At 48.6% G+C, this 15,042-nt stretch overlaps 1 protein-coding gene across 1 annotated transcript; it reads right to left on the bottom strand.

Moving 5' to 3' along the window:
- Positions 1 to 3,114: 3,114 nt before the first annotated feature.
- On the bottom strand, positions 3,115 to 12,554 carry TMEM225B (transmembrane protein 225B). The gene is made up of 4 exons (XM_040980414.1): positions 12,346 to 12,554; positions 10,518 to 10,664; positions 9,739 to 9,876; positions 3,115 to 3,453 (listed from the first exon to the last, which is right to left on the bottom strand). The coding sequence occupies exons 1-4, from the start codon at positions 12,527 to 12,529 to the stop codon at positions 3,284 to 3,286; spliced, it is 639 nt and encodes a 212-aa protein (XP_040836348.1). The 5' UTR covers positions 12,530 to 12,554; the 3' UTR covers positions 3,115 to 3,283.
- Positions 12,555 to 15,042: the final 2,488 nt, after the last annotated feature.

Raw genomic sequence — 15,042 nt, 5'->3', positions numbered from 1 at the left:
CAGTAATCCAGTCTGTCCCACACCCCATTCCACCCCAGCCGCTCTTAGTTATCTTAGTTTTATGTCCTGTGGAAGTGGTAACCCAAGAAGGATGAGCCCACTATTTCCCTCCCAGGCCTCTCCCACTCCCAGATTCCAGTTGATGCTGCGTCTAAGCCCAAACACCCCTTGCCCACTTTAATTTTGCTTGCACCAGTAGGAATAATCCGCCCAGCCCGGCTTTTCCCTGATCTGGTCCGCATGAGGCGCACAGGTGTGGTAGCTCTGCCTAGTCTGGTCTGCCCCCATCCCAGCCCATGCTCTCCTGCGGAAGTAGCTGTCCTGCAAAGGAACCCTCCCTTATTCCCCTGCCGGCTCTGCCCACTTCCTTTCTTGTTCTCAGGCTGGTAGGGCGCTGCGGTCCCTTCCGGTACAGGCAACCTCACCTTGGCATTCCATAATGTGCACTAGTCTTTGTTGCGACCAACCCTAGGTCGACCCACACTGGTGCCTGGATTTGCCAGTGGATAATGTGGACAGATTCAGCCTGGTCTTGCCCCCACATCAGCCAATTGTATGCCAGTGGGTAGCTTTCCATGGCCTTTTCTGGGCTGTTTCCTATCATGTTTCTTGCGTTTACCTGCCTGGTCTGTGTCCTGCCAGAGGAGTTGCCCAGGCTCCTCCATCAGAACCTCTCCCAATGCCAGGTTTCACGCTTACCAGTGGGTCCATGAGCCAACCCTACTCAGTCCACCTCCTGTAATAACAGGAACTGTGGCTTTTCCTGTCTGGCCTTCCACCCAATCTGGTTCTTGCTGTTGGATGTTCCAGCCCAGCCATGGTTTGTCTACACCCACATTTGGCTCACACATGGCTCAGTAGGGGTTTGAGACCCTGCCTGGTCCATCCCACATCTGCCCTGGTCCTCCAGAACACCAGGGGGAGTCGGGGTCTGGCCCGGTTCGGTGCATCCAATCCCAGTCCACACTTGTGCCAAGGGAGACTACAACTGTTTCCAGATCAGAACGCAGCTCCCCTTCCAGGCCATGTGCCTCTTGGTGGGAACCTCAGCCCAGCTAGGGTTGTCCCCTTTGCTCCCCAACCGGGTCTGTTCCCAGCCATAGATCACTTGCCTGCCAATGGATGCTCTGACTCAGCTTGGCACAGCTCCTCACCTGTCCCGACCTCTGCCTTAGACACTGTGGCTTAGCGTCCCTGGATCCCACAGACCAGCAGGTACAAGAACCTAGCTCGGCAAGACCTCTGCTCCCTCCTGGTTTCTAGTTTTACTTGTGGGCTAAGGTTTGTTCAGTCGTGCCTAATCTACTCTGTTCCATTACCAGTTGACACATTAGCCAACTGTTGGAGCTACTTTTGCAAGACAGGCCCCAAGCCCTAGCTTCTGCATGACTGGTATTTGGTACTCAGAATTATTAGTGATTTAAAGTTTTGCTAAGGAAGAGTTACTGCCTGTTTCAGGTCCAAGAAGCACAATGGGTTCAAACTGGAGCAACTCAAAGAACCAAATCCCCAGAGCTCCCCGGCCGGGCGGCCAGCAGGCAGAGCTTGGCACCAAATGGCGCACTGGCCGCCCGGGGACAGCTCAGCACATGGCGGCTGTCCGGGATCCAGGCATGAGACGCCCCGTCCTGAGACCCACCAGCTGCCAGGAGGCGCTGGAGGTTTAAATAACCCAGGCCCAAGGTCGCGCCCCTCCCAAATCCCATTCACCGCCCCATGAGGGCGGTGGGTGGGTGCCGGGCCTGCCCAGTCCCGGAGGCCTCCCCCTCGGTCTACTCACCCCGAAGGAAGCGGCCCCCGGAACCAGCAGGCCCGGGGACAGCTCAGCACATGGCGGCTGTCCGGGATCCAGGCATGAGACGCCCCGTCCTGAGACCCACCCCAGACTTTCTTTCTAATGTCACTGATTCCAACACATTCTGTGAAGTTTATATTCTGTACAGTTTTTATCTTTCATAATCCCAATTCTTGTGATCATCTTACAACATTTTCCCCCTCCTTCCCCACCCCCAACATTGCCCTTGAGGCATGGATTAACAGAGTAGCTCTTCTTCAGTTGAAAATGCCTATCTAAACAAAAGACACCCAGGGGCTGCCTACTAGGTGGGTGTGGGGTTTGTGAGCCCCAGGGATGGGGAATCCAGCAGAGTTTAGGTCTCCTGGCCCAGGTCCTGGGGTCGCCTACTAGGTGGGTGTCAGGCTCGTGAGCCCCAGGGGTGGAGGATCCAGCAATGCTTGGGACACCTGCCTGGCCTGGGTCCTTAGACTCGCCTGCAAGTACTGTCCTACCTAATGAAAAAGGTGGAGCAGTGGACACGGGCCTGCTGGAAAAGGAGAATGTGGCAGCTCATTTGGTGCCATAGCAGAACAGAACTAACTGGACAACTACCCCAAACAAACAACGGCAGCAAAAAATCTCAGTGAACGGAGCGAATGGACACTGGGAGGGTGACATCACTCGTGCATCAGTGAAAATGGCAGCATTTTAGAACTATCCAAACCACTTGGACAGAATCTTTGGAATATATGCACACTGAGGCTGCGGGTTGATAAGAGGTGGCAGTTCCTCATCCCTCGGTACTGGGACGTGTGAAAAGTCATGAGTGGTTTTGTCTCTCTCCTTCCCCCAGAAACAACAAGAAGAAATAGCAAATTTGGGGTCCGGTGGCATGGCCTAGCAGCTAAAGTCCTCGCCTTGAACGTGCCAGGATCCCATATGGGCACTGGTTCTAATCCCGGCAGCTCTACTTCCCATCCAGCTCCCTTGTGGCCCAGGAAAGCAGTCGAGGACAGCCCAAAGCTTTAGGACCCTGCACCTATGTGAGAGACCCAGAAGAAGTTCCTGGATCCTGGCTTCAGTTCGGCGCAGCACTGGCCGTTGCGCTCACTTGGGGAGTGAATCATCGGACGGAAGATCTTCCTCTCTGTCTCTCCTCCTCTCTGTATCTGACTTTCCAATAAATAAATAAATCTTAAAAAAAAAAAAAAAGAAAGAAATAGCAAATTTGGAAGCAATGAGTACACTAATTTTCTAAACCTCAATCTTTCCCACCCTGATTCACCATGTAATCATTGTAGAAAGTTAAATTTATAATTAAAAAAGACACACTTAGAAAAATTCAAAGAACTTTTAACAAATTTCAACTATGAGTAATATCAAGTGTCTGTGTGTCTGAGCAGGGGGAGGGTTGATGTGACACTTGAGGGCAGCAGAGAAGGGAGACCCCGTACACCTGCTTGTGCACATCATCCGCTGCAGGAATGGCAGAGAAAACATCCTGAACTAGATAACTGTTTCTTCCTGCACCAGTGACTCCTTCTGTATTGAGCTCAGCTCTCCTCCCAAACTCTCCAGCTTCTTCTGTTGTGGGATCCCCTGGTCCTCCGCACGCCGGGAAATGGGCAACAAGTGGCAGCTGGTGCAGGCTGTTTCTTGAGAGAGGCAGATGGCACCTGAATTAAGAGCAAAAGGTCCGATCAGGTCAGAGAGGGTCAGGCTCCCTGCCCTGGAGGTCAGCAGCACCCTCCTCCAGTGCAGCCCCCTCTGGTTCTGGGCCCACCCTCCTCCATTCTCCCATAGAAAAAACATTTGAGAGACAATGGAAAAACGGGGTATCGCAAGGTAAGGAATACAAACAGCAATTATTTCATAGATGAGAAACACTAGGCTTACAGAAAGGGCTTCCAATGCAAAGCCCTGACCTTTTGATGCTTGACCCAAGACCTTTAGGAAAATAAAAGAGGAAAAAGACATAGATATTCAAAAGAACAAATCTAGGTACCACAGGTGAATAATAAGCACTTCATTAAGGCTAAAATAAAATATTTTGAGCATGATAACAGACTCTTCCCACAGACAAAAATTCCAGCAAAAGATTTCTGTAAAAGCGAATCAGCTGGCATCAAAATGAAGCATACTTAGGCTCCAAAACCAAAAGGAAAACAGGAATCAGCCTTCGCCTTTGAAAGACATGTACTCAGTGACCCGAGTTTCTATTGGCTCTTTAAGGGTGTCCAATCACAGAGGAAATCCCCAGGGCCTGTGCAAGCTGGGAAATGGAATAGGAATAGACTTTATGAAGCTGGGACATCCTCAGTCGCCTGCAGTGACATATTGTGTCACTGCAGGCTTGCTGCTATGTGGGTCTGCAACTAAATTCACATACCTATGCATTTGTTTGTGATCTGGACTGACTGATAAAAACCCCAGAGCGGCACAGAAACAAATGCAAATCCTTTGCGGAGGAGACACTTCACGTTCAGGTCTTGAAGCTTTTCCTCAAATACAATTCCAAGGAAAATGAATTCATCGTGAAGCAGAAACAGAACATATAGAAACAAGACACCACAGGCAAGAGCCTACAGAAACAGCAGGAAATAGGTTCAGACCTGCATGCAGTTAAACCTAAAAGACACAGATTGGCCCTAGCATGACGGCTCAGTTGGCAACCCTCCACTTGCAAGCAGTGGCATCCCATCTGGTCTCCAGTTCACATCCCGGCTACTCCATTTCCTATCCAATGACCTGGGAGGGTGGTGGAGGATGGCCCAGGCCAGGAGCCCCTGCACACACATGGATCATCTGGAAGAAGCTGCTGGTCCCTGGCTTTAGAATGACTCAGCTACAGCTGTTGCAGTCATTTGGAGAGTAAAAAGGTAGATGGAAAATCTCTATCTCCTCCTCTCTGTAAATCTGCCTTTCCAATTAAAATAAGTACTTTTTAAAAAGGAGATTGTAAAAATATGAATTTCCTTGAGTCTATTAAGAATAAAAGGACAGGCGCGGCGTGATGGCTCAACAGGTAAATCCTTATCTTACATGCATCAGGAGCCTATCTGGGTGCCAGTTTCTGTCCCAGCTGCTCCACTTCCCATCCAGCTTCCTGCTTGTGGACTGGAAAGCAGCAGAGGACGGCCCAAAGCCTTCAACTCTGCACCTGTGGGAGATCCAGAAAAAGCTCCTAGCTCCTGGCTTCAGATCAGCTCAGGTCTGGCCATTGCGGCCATTGGAGAGTGAACCCAAGCATGGAGAAACTCTGTCCCTGCCCCCCGCCCCGCTCTCTGTAACTCTTTCAAGTTAAAGAAATAAATATTTCTCACAAAAGAAACAATGGCCGATTCTCTTAAATGGCCAAAAAGTGATAAACTTCACAAGCACAAAAAATGGGTGGGCCTGCTGCGGTAGTCTAGTGCCTAAGGTCCTCAATTTACAAGAGCCAGGATCCCATATGGGCACTGGTTCTAATCCCAGTGGCCCTGATTCCCATCCAGCTCCCTGCTTGTGGCCTGGGAAAGCAGTCAAGAATGGCCCAAAGCTTTGGGATCCTGCAGCCACATGGGAGACCCAGAAGAAGTTCCTGGATCCTGGCTTCGGATTAGCATAGCACCGGCCGTTGCGGTCACTTGGGGAGCGAATCAACAGATGGAAGCTCTTCCTCTCTATCTTTCCTCCTCTTTGTAAATCTACCTTTCCAATAAAAATAAATAAATAAATCTTTTTTTAAAATTTCTCTTTAAAAAACGGGTGCCAAAAAAGTTTGTATAGGTCTTTAAAAAAAATTTTAAATGTAACTATACATTTTAAAAAGCACACAATTTTTAATCAGTCGGGCCCGGCGCAGTGGCACAGTGGTTAAGGTCCTCGCCTTGCACGCCCGGGATCCCATATGGGTGCCGGTTCTAATCCCGGTGGCCCCACAAGAGGCTCCTGGCTTTGGACTGGCATAGCATCGGCCGTTGCGCTCGGAAGATCTTCCTCTCTGTCTCTCCTCTCTGTATATCTGCCTTTCCAATAAAAATTAAAAAATAAATCTTTACAAAAAAAAAAAAAAGAACCAGTATTTAAAAAAAAAAAAAACACAATTTTCAATCAGCCAATAAAGTTAAAATCTCTTTCTGGATGCATTTGCGGGATTCCCAGTTTTTCCACTAACTTTAACCTTCTCCCAGAGAAACTGTTCAAAATTTCCAGAATCAAAAATTTCATCTTCCATAGAGTGAGTGAAATCCAAATTAAAGGTTGGTTTCTTGGGCTTAATAATCTTTCTGTGATGTCACCTTCACAGACCACAGGAGTACACAGAGTAAATTTAAAAATCTTAAATGTATATATTTAATTATACCATCTATCAAAAATGACTTAGGAATAAAATTAAATTTCTTTTTTAATCCAGTCTACTAATCTATGATGTTTGATTGAGCTTAAATCATTTACATTCAGAGTTAAATATACATGGGTGGTACTTTGGTCCTGTCATTTTAGGAATGGGTTGTTGATTGGTTTAGTCTTCTGTTGTCATTTTACTGGGATGTTCTTCCCGTTTGCCTTGGTTTTGGTGGGTGCTATTCCTCCTCTCTGTCAAGAGAACATCTTGAAGTATCATTTGTAGGGCAGGTTTGGAAGAGGCAAATTCTTTTAGCTTTTCTTTACTGTGGAAGAATTTTATTTCATTTTCAAAGATAAAACAAAGCTATGCGGGGTATGTTATCCTAGGCCGACAATTTTTTTCTTTTAGAATCTGGAATATGTCACTCCATTCTCTTTTTGCCTGCTGACTTTCCTCTGAGAGATTCTCCTGTGAGCTTAATTGGCATTCCTTTATACGTCAATTGATTTTTTTTTTTATGTGCACATTTAAGAATCTTTTCCTTATGTTCAATTGAAGAGCTTGATTATCATATGTCATAGTGAATATCGCTTTATTTTTAAAAGATTTATATATTTATTGAAAACTCAGATATACAGAGAGGAACCAGAGACAGAGAGGAAGATCTTCCATCCGATGATTCACTCCCCAAGTGAGTGCAATGGCCAGTGCTGCGCTGAACTGAAGCCAGGATCCAGGAACTTCTTCTGGGTCTCCCACGCAGGTGCAGGGTCCCAAAGCTTTAGGCCGTTCTCAACTGCTTTCCCAGGCCACAAGGGAGCTGGATGGGAAGTAGAGCAGCCGGGATTAGAACCAGTGTCCAAATGGGATCCTGGCGCATTCAAGGCGAGGGCTTTAGCTGCTAGGCCACGCCGCCTGGGGCCAAAGATTGCTTTTGATCAAGCCTGTTGGGAGTTCTGTGCCCCTCCTGGATCTTGTTTCCCAATTCTTTCTCCAGATTAGGGAAATTTTCCTTGATTATTTCATTAAACACATTTGCAAACTCAGCTTCTCTTTCTGCACCTTCTGGGACTCCCATAACTCTTATATTAGGCCTCTTAATAGTGTCTTTCAATTCTTGAATACTTTTTTTGACCTGATCCAGCTCTGCTTCCAGCTTTTTGTTTGCTTCCCCCTGGTGACAGGAGATATCTGCCAATTCTGAGATTTTTTCTTCTGCTTGCTTCATTCTATTTTGCAGACTCTCCACTGTACTTGTAATTTGCTCTACTGTGTTCTTAATTTCTAATATACCAGCCTTGATTTATTTTATTGCGTCCTTAAATTCTTTGAACTCTTGCATGAGCTTCTCATTTTTAATCAGAATCTTTAAAATGAGTCTTATGGATTCTGTGTCCCCCATTTTCTCAATGTCTTCCTCAGTTAACTCTGAGGTTGGCAAAGGGTTTTGCTCCTTTGCAGGGGAGTTTTCAGTAATGTTCATTGTGCTTTTGTCTCTTCTTTTGCTCTTGGTCATTGTACTTCTGGTTAGCAGAGTCTTCTTCTTGGAGCAGGTTTCTAAGCTGTGTCACCCACAGGTCTACAGTTCAGTTTTACTTATTGCAGTTGGTACACAACTTTTTGCTTGCCGCCACTTGTGCCACAACCTCCAGTGAGTTCCATGTCTGGGTTCTTATGTCAGATTTCCACCATGGTCTCCACAGCCCCAGCTCTTGGTTCACCAGTCTCACCACTCCTGTGATACCGTGCTGAGTCTGCACTGTTGTCTCTGCAACCTTTCTCCCACTTCTAATTGAAACAGGTCCCAGGATTAGAGAGACACCAGGTGTCCTGTCTAGTTAAGTTGTTGGTGGCGCTGATCTTGTTGGAACCTGTTGGACGTTAGGTCTGGGTGCCACATGGACCTGTTTTGACCGGTAGGATGCCACAGTCAGTATTATTTTCCTGCAGGACTTCAGCGAGTTCTCACAAGCTCAGTACATGCGCAATTCACTGTTGTCCCCTGCAGTCCCAAAGCTATTGCCACAGTGCACAAAAATGGCGCCTGACATGCCACTACTAGAGTCCTTGATCTGTGGCCATCAGATCCGAGGGCTACCCAGACCTGTCTTGGGTAGAACCTGTAGAATGCCATGTTGCTGCAGTTCACCGAGTAGAAATTAGCTCACTCCCAGCTCAGAGCATGCTCGGTCCTTTTACTTGCCCTTTCCTCCTTATGCAAAATGGCGCCCAACTCAGCTCTAGGGGGCTGACTGGGTTATGAAATCCACCCTGTTCTCACACTGCCCATCTGAGCTCTGCTGCTCTGTCTCTGCCCCTGGTCAAATCAAACGGACCAGCAGGACGGACAGTTCTTTGTCTGGATTCACCTCCCAAGCTCCCAGTGAAAGTCCCTTCCCACCTGGTTGCTGGTGGATTTCCAGCTGCTGGTGGAGTTCAGATCACCGTGCTGGAATATCAGTCACTGCAACACCACACTGCTGTGCCCGCTGCTTTCCTGTGTCTGTCAGTCTCCAGGTACCCCTCTGCTGTTGTTCTGTCCTTTCCTATTTCCTGAAACATGTCCTCTCTGCCTCTTCCTGATTAAATGTTTCTCCGTCCATTTAAACGTGTCCTTACCCTTCCGCCATCGTGAAACTTCCTCAAGAATAAAATTAAATTCTTAGAGTCATGTAACAGTCACAACCGAAAATTCTTTCACTGAAGAACACTTGTTGAAGAAAAAAATTCTAAACACAGAGATCAGAGACAACTCTCCTAGCTCATTTAATGAGGCCTGCAAAACTATATCAAAATCAGACAAGGAAAGTACAAGAAAAAAAACTTAAAGATCAGTCCCAGTAGAAAATTTTGAGGGCAAAGGTTAATAACAAAAAATATACTTATAATGGACAAGCTCAGTTTGTTTCAGAAATGCAAAAACAAAACTGGAAATAATTTGACCACATTAACAGATTAAAGGAGCAAAACAAACTATATCAAACTGTACAAAAAGAAAAATCATCCAATTAAATTTAGCATCTATTCATGGTTAACTCTTTGCGCACTGGGATTAGATAACTTCCTTAATATGATAAAGACTATCCAAGGGCCCAGCTCAACAGCCTAGTGCCTAAACCCTCACCTTTCATCCACCCGGGATCCCATATGGGCACCAACTGTTCGACTTTGCAGCCAGCTCCCTGCTTGTGGCCTGGGAAAGCAGTGGAAGATGGCCCAAGGCCTTGGGACCGTGCACTTGCATGAGAAATCCAGAAGAAGCTCCTGGCTTTAGATCAGCTCAGTTCCAGCTATAGCAACCACTTGGAGAGTGCTCCAGCAGATGGACAAGCTCGCTCTCTCTCTCTTCCTCCCTCACTCTGTATCTAACGTTTAAGTAAAATAAATAAATCTTCAAAAAAGAAGTTTCTCCACCTGAAGGTTCCAAATGGTAGCCACTTAACATACGTGGTTATGGAAACTGTAAAATGTGCCTAGTGTGATTGGGGAACTCAATTTTCCATTCTGCTTCAGTTATGCAACACTAATGTGTAACTGATGGGTGCCATGTGGAAGAGGGCAGCTCCGGGTAATCAAAAGAGAGGACCTCACAAGACAGTCTCCCAAATGCAGTGCAGAGAGGCACACTCACCAGCCACTAGGAACAGAAGGACGCCGAAGCCCAGGACGTAGTAAGGCCACTGCACGGAGAAGCGTAGGGGGCTGGGCTTCATCATCAGATTGCGGATCTCCAGCGCATGCAGCAACAAGGCCAGGAAGGCACAGGCCCCTGCAGAATCACAGGGAGGCCCCCTCACTCTCCTCCCACACTCTCGACTTCATCCATCCTTTCTCCAATCAGACAGAACCCAAGCAGCCCAGCCTGAGGCTCCTTTACCCTGCCTGCACCTCCTGCCCTCTCTAAACCAGCAACACACCCCCCAACTCCCTTCACTGTCTCTGCCTCCTTCCCAACTCATTTCCCAACACCAAGCCTCAGCTTGCAGGGGCCCCCGTCATCAGAAAGTCCTTTCCTGGGATCCTCAGTGGCTGTGCCCTGGGCTCACTTCACACTGGGCCCTCTGGGTGGGTGCAACACTCTGGCTGAAATCTAACCTCATCTTCCCACTGTGTATTTTCTACATCCTGCCCTGGTCCAGGAGCCCCATGGGACAAACATACATATATTTATTTATAATTCTATGCCAGAGCCTATGACAGTCAACAGAATAGCCCTCCCACACTTATGGCTCCCAAGTCAACAGGGTCAGGGCTAGTCATCTATAAACAAGGAATGGGTTACTTCACACAGAAAGCCATAGAGGGCGGAATCTACACAGTCAGAGACCAACCACCCTACTTCCTCTGCATCTGCCCATGCTCCCCACCCCCGATCCTAGCAAAGGACAGGGACTGCCAGGCTGTCCACACCTGTGAGGAAGCTGATGAAGGCTGACACGAAATTGTGCTTCCGGGTCTTCGGGAAGAGCTCAGATGCAAAAGACACCATGATGAAGGTGGTGAGGAAAGCCAAGACTACCGCGGAGAGCAGGAAGACGCGGCCAAGCAGGATGTAAACTGCAGTGGGGGAAAGAGGACTGGATGGAGCTGGGGACACTGACTCACAAAGGCCAAAGCCCCATGAAGCCTGGACAGGTGTTGAGGGATGATCCCCAGAGCCTCTACCACCCTCAGTTCCCAAATCATGGCCCTGGGAGCAAAGCTGTTATCCTGTCAACTGGCCCTAAGAATGCTCTGGCCTCACCACTTTGATCCTAAAGGCAAGGAAGGATATGGAAAGAAATGTGCAATTGACAATGTCAGACATGAAACCACATGATCGTCCCATCTGGAGAAAACAGTGGTCTTCATAGACAACAAAAGCAAACTGACGTTATAAAACTTGTCATGCGTGCAAAGGGAGAAGTCGTGCCTCTATTTGAAATAAGATGCCCATGGAAAATCAAAACTTTGTGGGATCAAAATATTCCAAGTTGGGAACTCCTTTGACCCTGTTTAATTTTCCTGACTAACAGGGGCAGTGAATCAAATCAGAACAGCAGAGCCAAAGCCTGGGAATAGAGTGATTTAATCTCCTACTGTTGGCATGATTCAAACTCATGTTAAAATCCATTTGCATTCCCCTCTGTGCATGCAGAGATGGACATCTAAAAGTAAGGCAAATACACAGAGGAATCTCTGAAGACCCAAACATTCCAGCATCTGTTTCTGGGTCTGTGGTTAAAACAGTGCTTCTTGGGGCTAGCACAGTGGCTTAGCAAGTAAAGCCACCACATGTACAGCCAGCATCCCTTATGGGCATCAGTTTGAGTCCTCCATTTGTGATCTAGCGCCCTGCTAATATGACTAGTAAAGCAGTGGAAAATGGTCCAAGTGCTGGACCCCTCCACCCTAGTGGGAGTTCCAGAAGCTCTAGGCTTCTGGCTTCAATGAACCAGCAAATGGAAGATTCATTCTTGTTCTCTCCCTCTCTATCTCTCTCTCCCTCCCTTCCTTCCTTCTCCCAGTCCGGCTCTCCCTCCCTCGCTCCCCTATGGCAGTCTGTCTGTCTCTCTCTGTCTCTCTCTGTAGCTTTGCCTTTCAAAATAAAATAAATGTTAAAATAATGGCTCTAGAGCAGTGGGAGTTTTGCCTTTCAAATACTTAAAAAGAAAGCTGCCCTGGACCCTTCCCAAGGTCTCTTCAGTCCCACAGCTCCCATCCTTAAAATTTTAACTTGAAACACTGAGGAGAGCTTCTGACGCTAACACTCCACAGGAAAAGGTCACAGCCTGTTTCAGACAGAGAACACTGGGTGTTTCATTTGCTGTCGGCTCCCTCCTGGACAGTCCCCCCGCCCCAGGGCCTCAACTGCCCAAAAGGGAAGTGCTGCTAGTGTGCAGAAGAGGCCAGACGCAGCCTCACATCCTTGGGATGTGATCCCAAGGCCTGAGGACCTTCTCTGTGTGGCTGCCACCTACACATGGACAAGTGTGTGGTCAAGGAATCTGGCCTATGGTCCATGCTGTTGCACAGCAGCCCTGCAAGCTGTATCAGCTACAGGATTGAAGCAGGAACTTGTTCCAAACATATCCACTCCCCAACTTGGAGGGGAGTGTGGAGAGGGTTGCCAACCTGACATTATTAACCCTACTCTCTTCTAAAGCTCTTGTGGGCTTATGAAATCATTGCACTGCTATGTCACCCCACCCTGGCCCCATCTCCCTTCTGCCCATTTCCCATCCCCAACCCTCCTTACTGGATAAGGGTCGAGGCTTCCAGCACCTGATATGGAAACAGTTCTCAAACAGGCCACTGAAAAACACTTCCTGAGATTCCACATCCGTGAGCTGCACCCAGAAGGGAAAGATGGAGACCAACAGAACCAGCAGGTAGCCCAGGGAGGTCAAGATGGGGGCTATGACCCAGGTGAACCCCTTCATGTTCTTATCCTCTATTCGTCAGAAGGGCCTGTACAAGGAGAAAGCGGGACAGACGTGGCACTCGACTGCATTCCCCCATGCGAGTCGTGGTTTGTGGGGTCTCTGATTGGATTTGCCTTGCTTCCCTTTACAGCCTACAGATCTAAAACACACATGAAACATCTGCCTCCTGCTTGCTGGCTAATCTTGGGCATGGCAGCTGCCCTCCTGAAGCCCCAGGTTCCTCCTTAGGCAAAATAAGAAAGCTGCTGCGCCCAGCACTGTGGCCTAGTAGCTAAAGTCCTTGACTCACAAGAGCCAGGATCCCATATAGGCACTGGTTCTAATCCCGGTGGCCCCACTTCCCATCCAGCTCCCTACTTTTGGCCTGGAAAAGCAGTTGAGGATGGCCCAAAGCCTTGAGACCCTGCACCCGCATGGGAGACCTGGAGGAAGTTCCTGGCTCCTGGCTCTGGATCTTTAAAGAAGAAGAAGAGGAAAGCTGCTCTGGACTCTTCCCAAAGCCTCTTCAGTCCCACAGCTCCCATCCTTGAATTTTAACTTGGACCACTGAGGAGAGCTTCTAGCATTAACACTCTACAAAGAGGTCACAGCCTCATCTTGACCCCTGTCTTTTGGATGGAGAACACTGGCCATCTCACAAGCTGAGCAGCTCCTTCCTCAACTTGTCTTCTGAGCAACCTTAGCTTAGCATCCTCCCTGTTTCTGTCACTTGTGCTCATTCCAGCCTTGATTGCCTGCTACTCTTTCCCTTTGCTCGACATCTCCATCTTCGCATTCCCCATGCTCTCAGTGTTTATTTCAGAAAGGAACCCTGCATCCCTTCTCCCGTCTTCCCTTCCCCACTCTGCAACATCAGATGTCACAATCACTCCTAGTCAACCCCAACCTCCATGACTGGCCTCCTTCCCGAGGGCGGGGGAGATGTCCTTGCAGCTCCTCTAGGCCTTTCAAATCCCACCCACCTCAAACATGCAGCTTGGTTCTCGGCCACTCCGAAGCCCTCCTAGGCGACCTACAACAGTGCTTCCAAGGACACAGAATTTAAGAGTTCTGATGCAGGCCAGACTTGAGGATTACTGACATTCTGATATAAAAAGGGATTCAGAGAATCATCTATGCTGATGATAAAAAGGAGAGCCCAGGAGGGGGACTGGCGAGTGGAGCATTCCAGTTAGTCAACAAACACCTGGGTGGGGACCCAAATCCTGCATCACCACCTCACCTTCCTCACCAACGCCCACTCGCCAGCTCTTCAGGGAGTCCCAACTCTGGAATTGTGTGGAGCCAGTGGGTCCTTTTCTGACAGGCCTGTGCATATGCGTGAGTGAGGAAAGAAAACAGAATTGGGGGCAGAGAGAACATAATATTAGCAATGCTTTATTTGGCCAAGAGCATTTAGAACAAAACACAATTCTTACTATTACTGACTGTTATTAAAAGGATGTACTAGCTCAGTGTCTGCACACTTGAGCTGCCGTCCTGGCACCTCCCAGGCCCTGTCCCTGCCTGGGATAGTTGACAACTACACAGATGGTAGAGAGTGTGTTGAGAGACCTAAACTGCATGCTGGGTTGGAATCAGGAGAACACCCAGGAGGTGAGCCATCCACTCCCCTGTGTTTCCACAAGCAGTCTGTGTGGGTTGCAAGCTGAGCAGAGGTGGTCAGGGACTTCTTGCCTACTGGGATACCCCCCCCCATTGGCCATTTCCTTCAACACCAAGACTCCACCGGACATAGCCCCCAAAACACAACGGACATATTTTGGACCCCAAAAGAAGTGGCAACCCTGCATCCGCTCCCGAGCCACAGCCCAGCCAGTGATACTGGGGGCTAGGGAAAGAGCTCCCCGACTCAACTCTTTCTCCTTTCCCTCCTCTCTCTCCTCTTCCCACATATAGGAACACTGCTGTTCCCTCCCCCTGCCAGGGCATCCTTGGGGTTTCCCATTCCCCCTTAGCTGGGCTAACTGGGCTTTGGGCTTAGACGGCCATCCCAGAACTTCCAGCCCACTCAGAGGCCCTAGCTAAAGGACTCAAGACTCCATGGTGGAGATCAGCACTCAGCCCTCCCTACTGGCTTCCTCCAACACTGCTCACCTGGTCCTTGGTGGGGTAGCCTGGCCTCTCCACTATTTGAGTGCACACACAGAGGGCACAGAAAAGCTAAGGAGCTGGCTTAGTCAATCACCTCTCATGTCAGCAAACATGGCAGGGCCCCTGCACTTGCCAGGACTCCAACTGTTCTGAGAACCCTATCAGTAGGAGCTGAGGCAAGCAGACAGGGCACTGAAACAGTTAGGGTCAGGCCAGGGGGTCCTGCCCTTCTCTCTTCCTAGAATGAATTCCCAGCTGCTGGCTTCAGTTTGAGAAGTGAACCAATAGAAAGGAGCTTACTTCTCTCTCTCTTTCCCTCCCTCCCTCTCTCCCCTCGCCTCGCCTCTCAAATGAAAAACTCGTAATCATTAAGTACATGGGAAATGGAACTTCAAGTCTACCTCTGGTGCAGAAAG

The sequence above is a fragment of the Ochotona curzoniae genome, unplaced genomic scaffold (assembly GCF_017591425.1).
Source record: "Ochotona curzoniae isolate NIBS_2020 unplaced genomic scaffold, NIBS_Ocur_1.0 contig_3437, whole genome shotgun sequence".
Taxonomy (NCBI): Eukaryota; Metazoa; Chordata; class Mammalia; order Lagomorpha; family Ochotonidae; genus Ochotona; species Ochotona curzoniae.
This window is presented reverse-complemented; position numbering and strand designations above follow the sequence as displayed.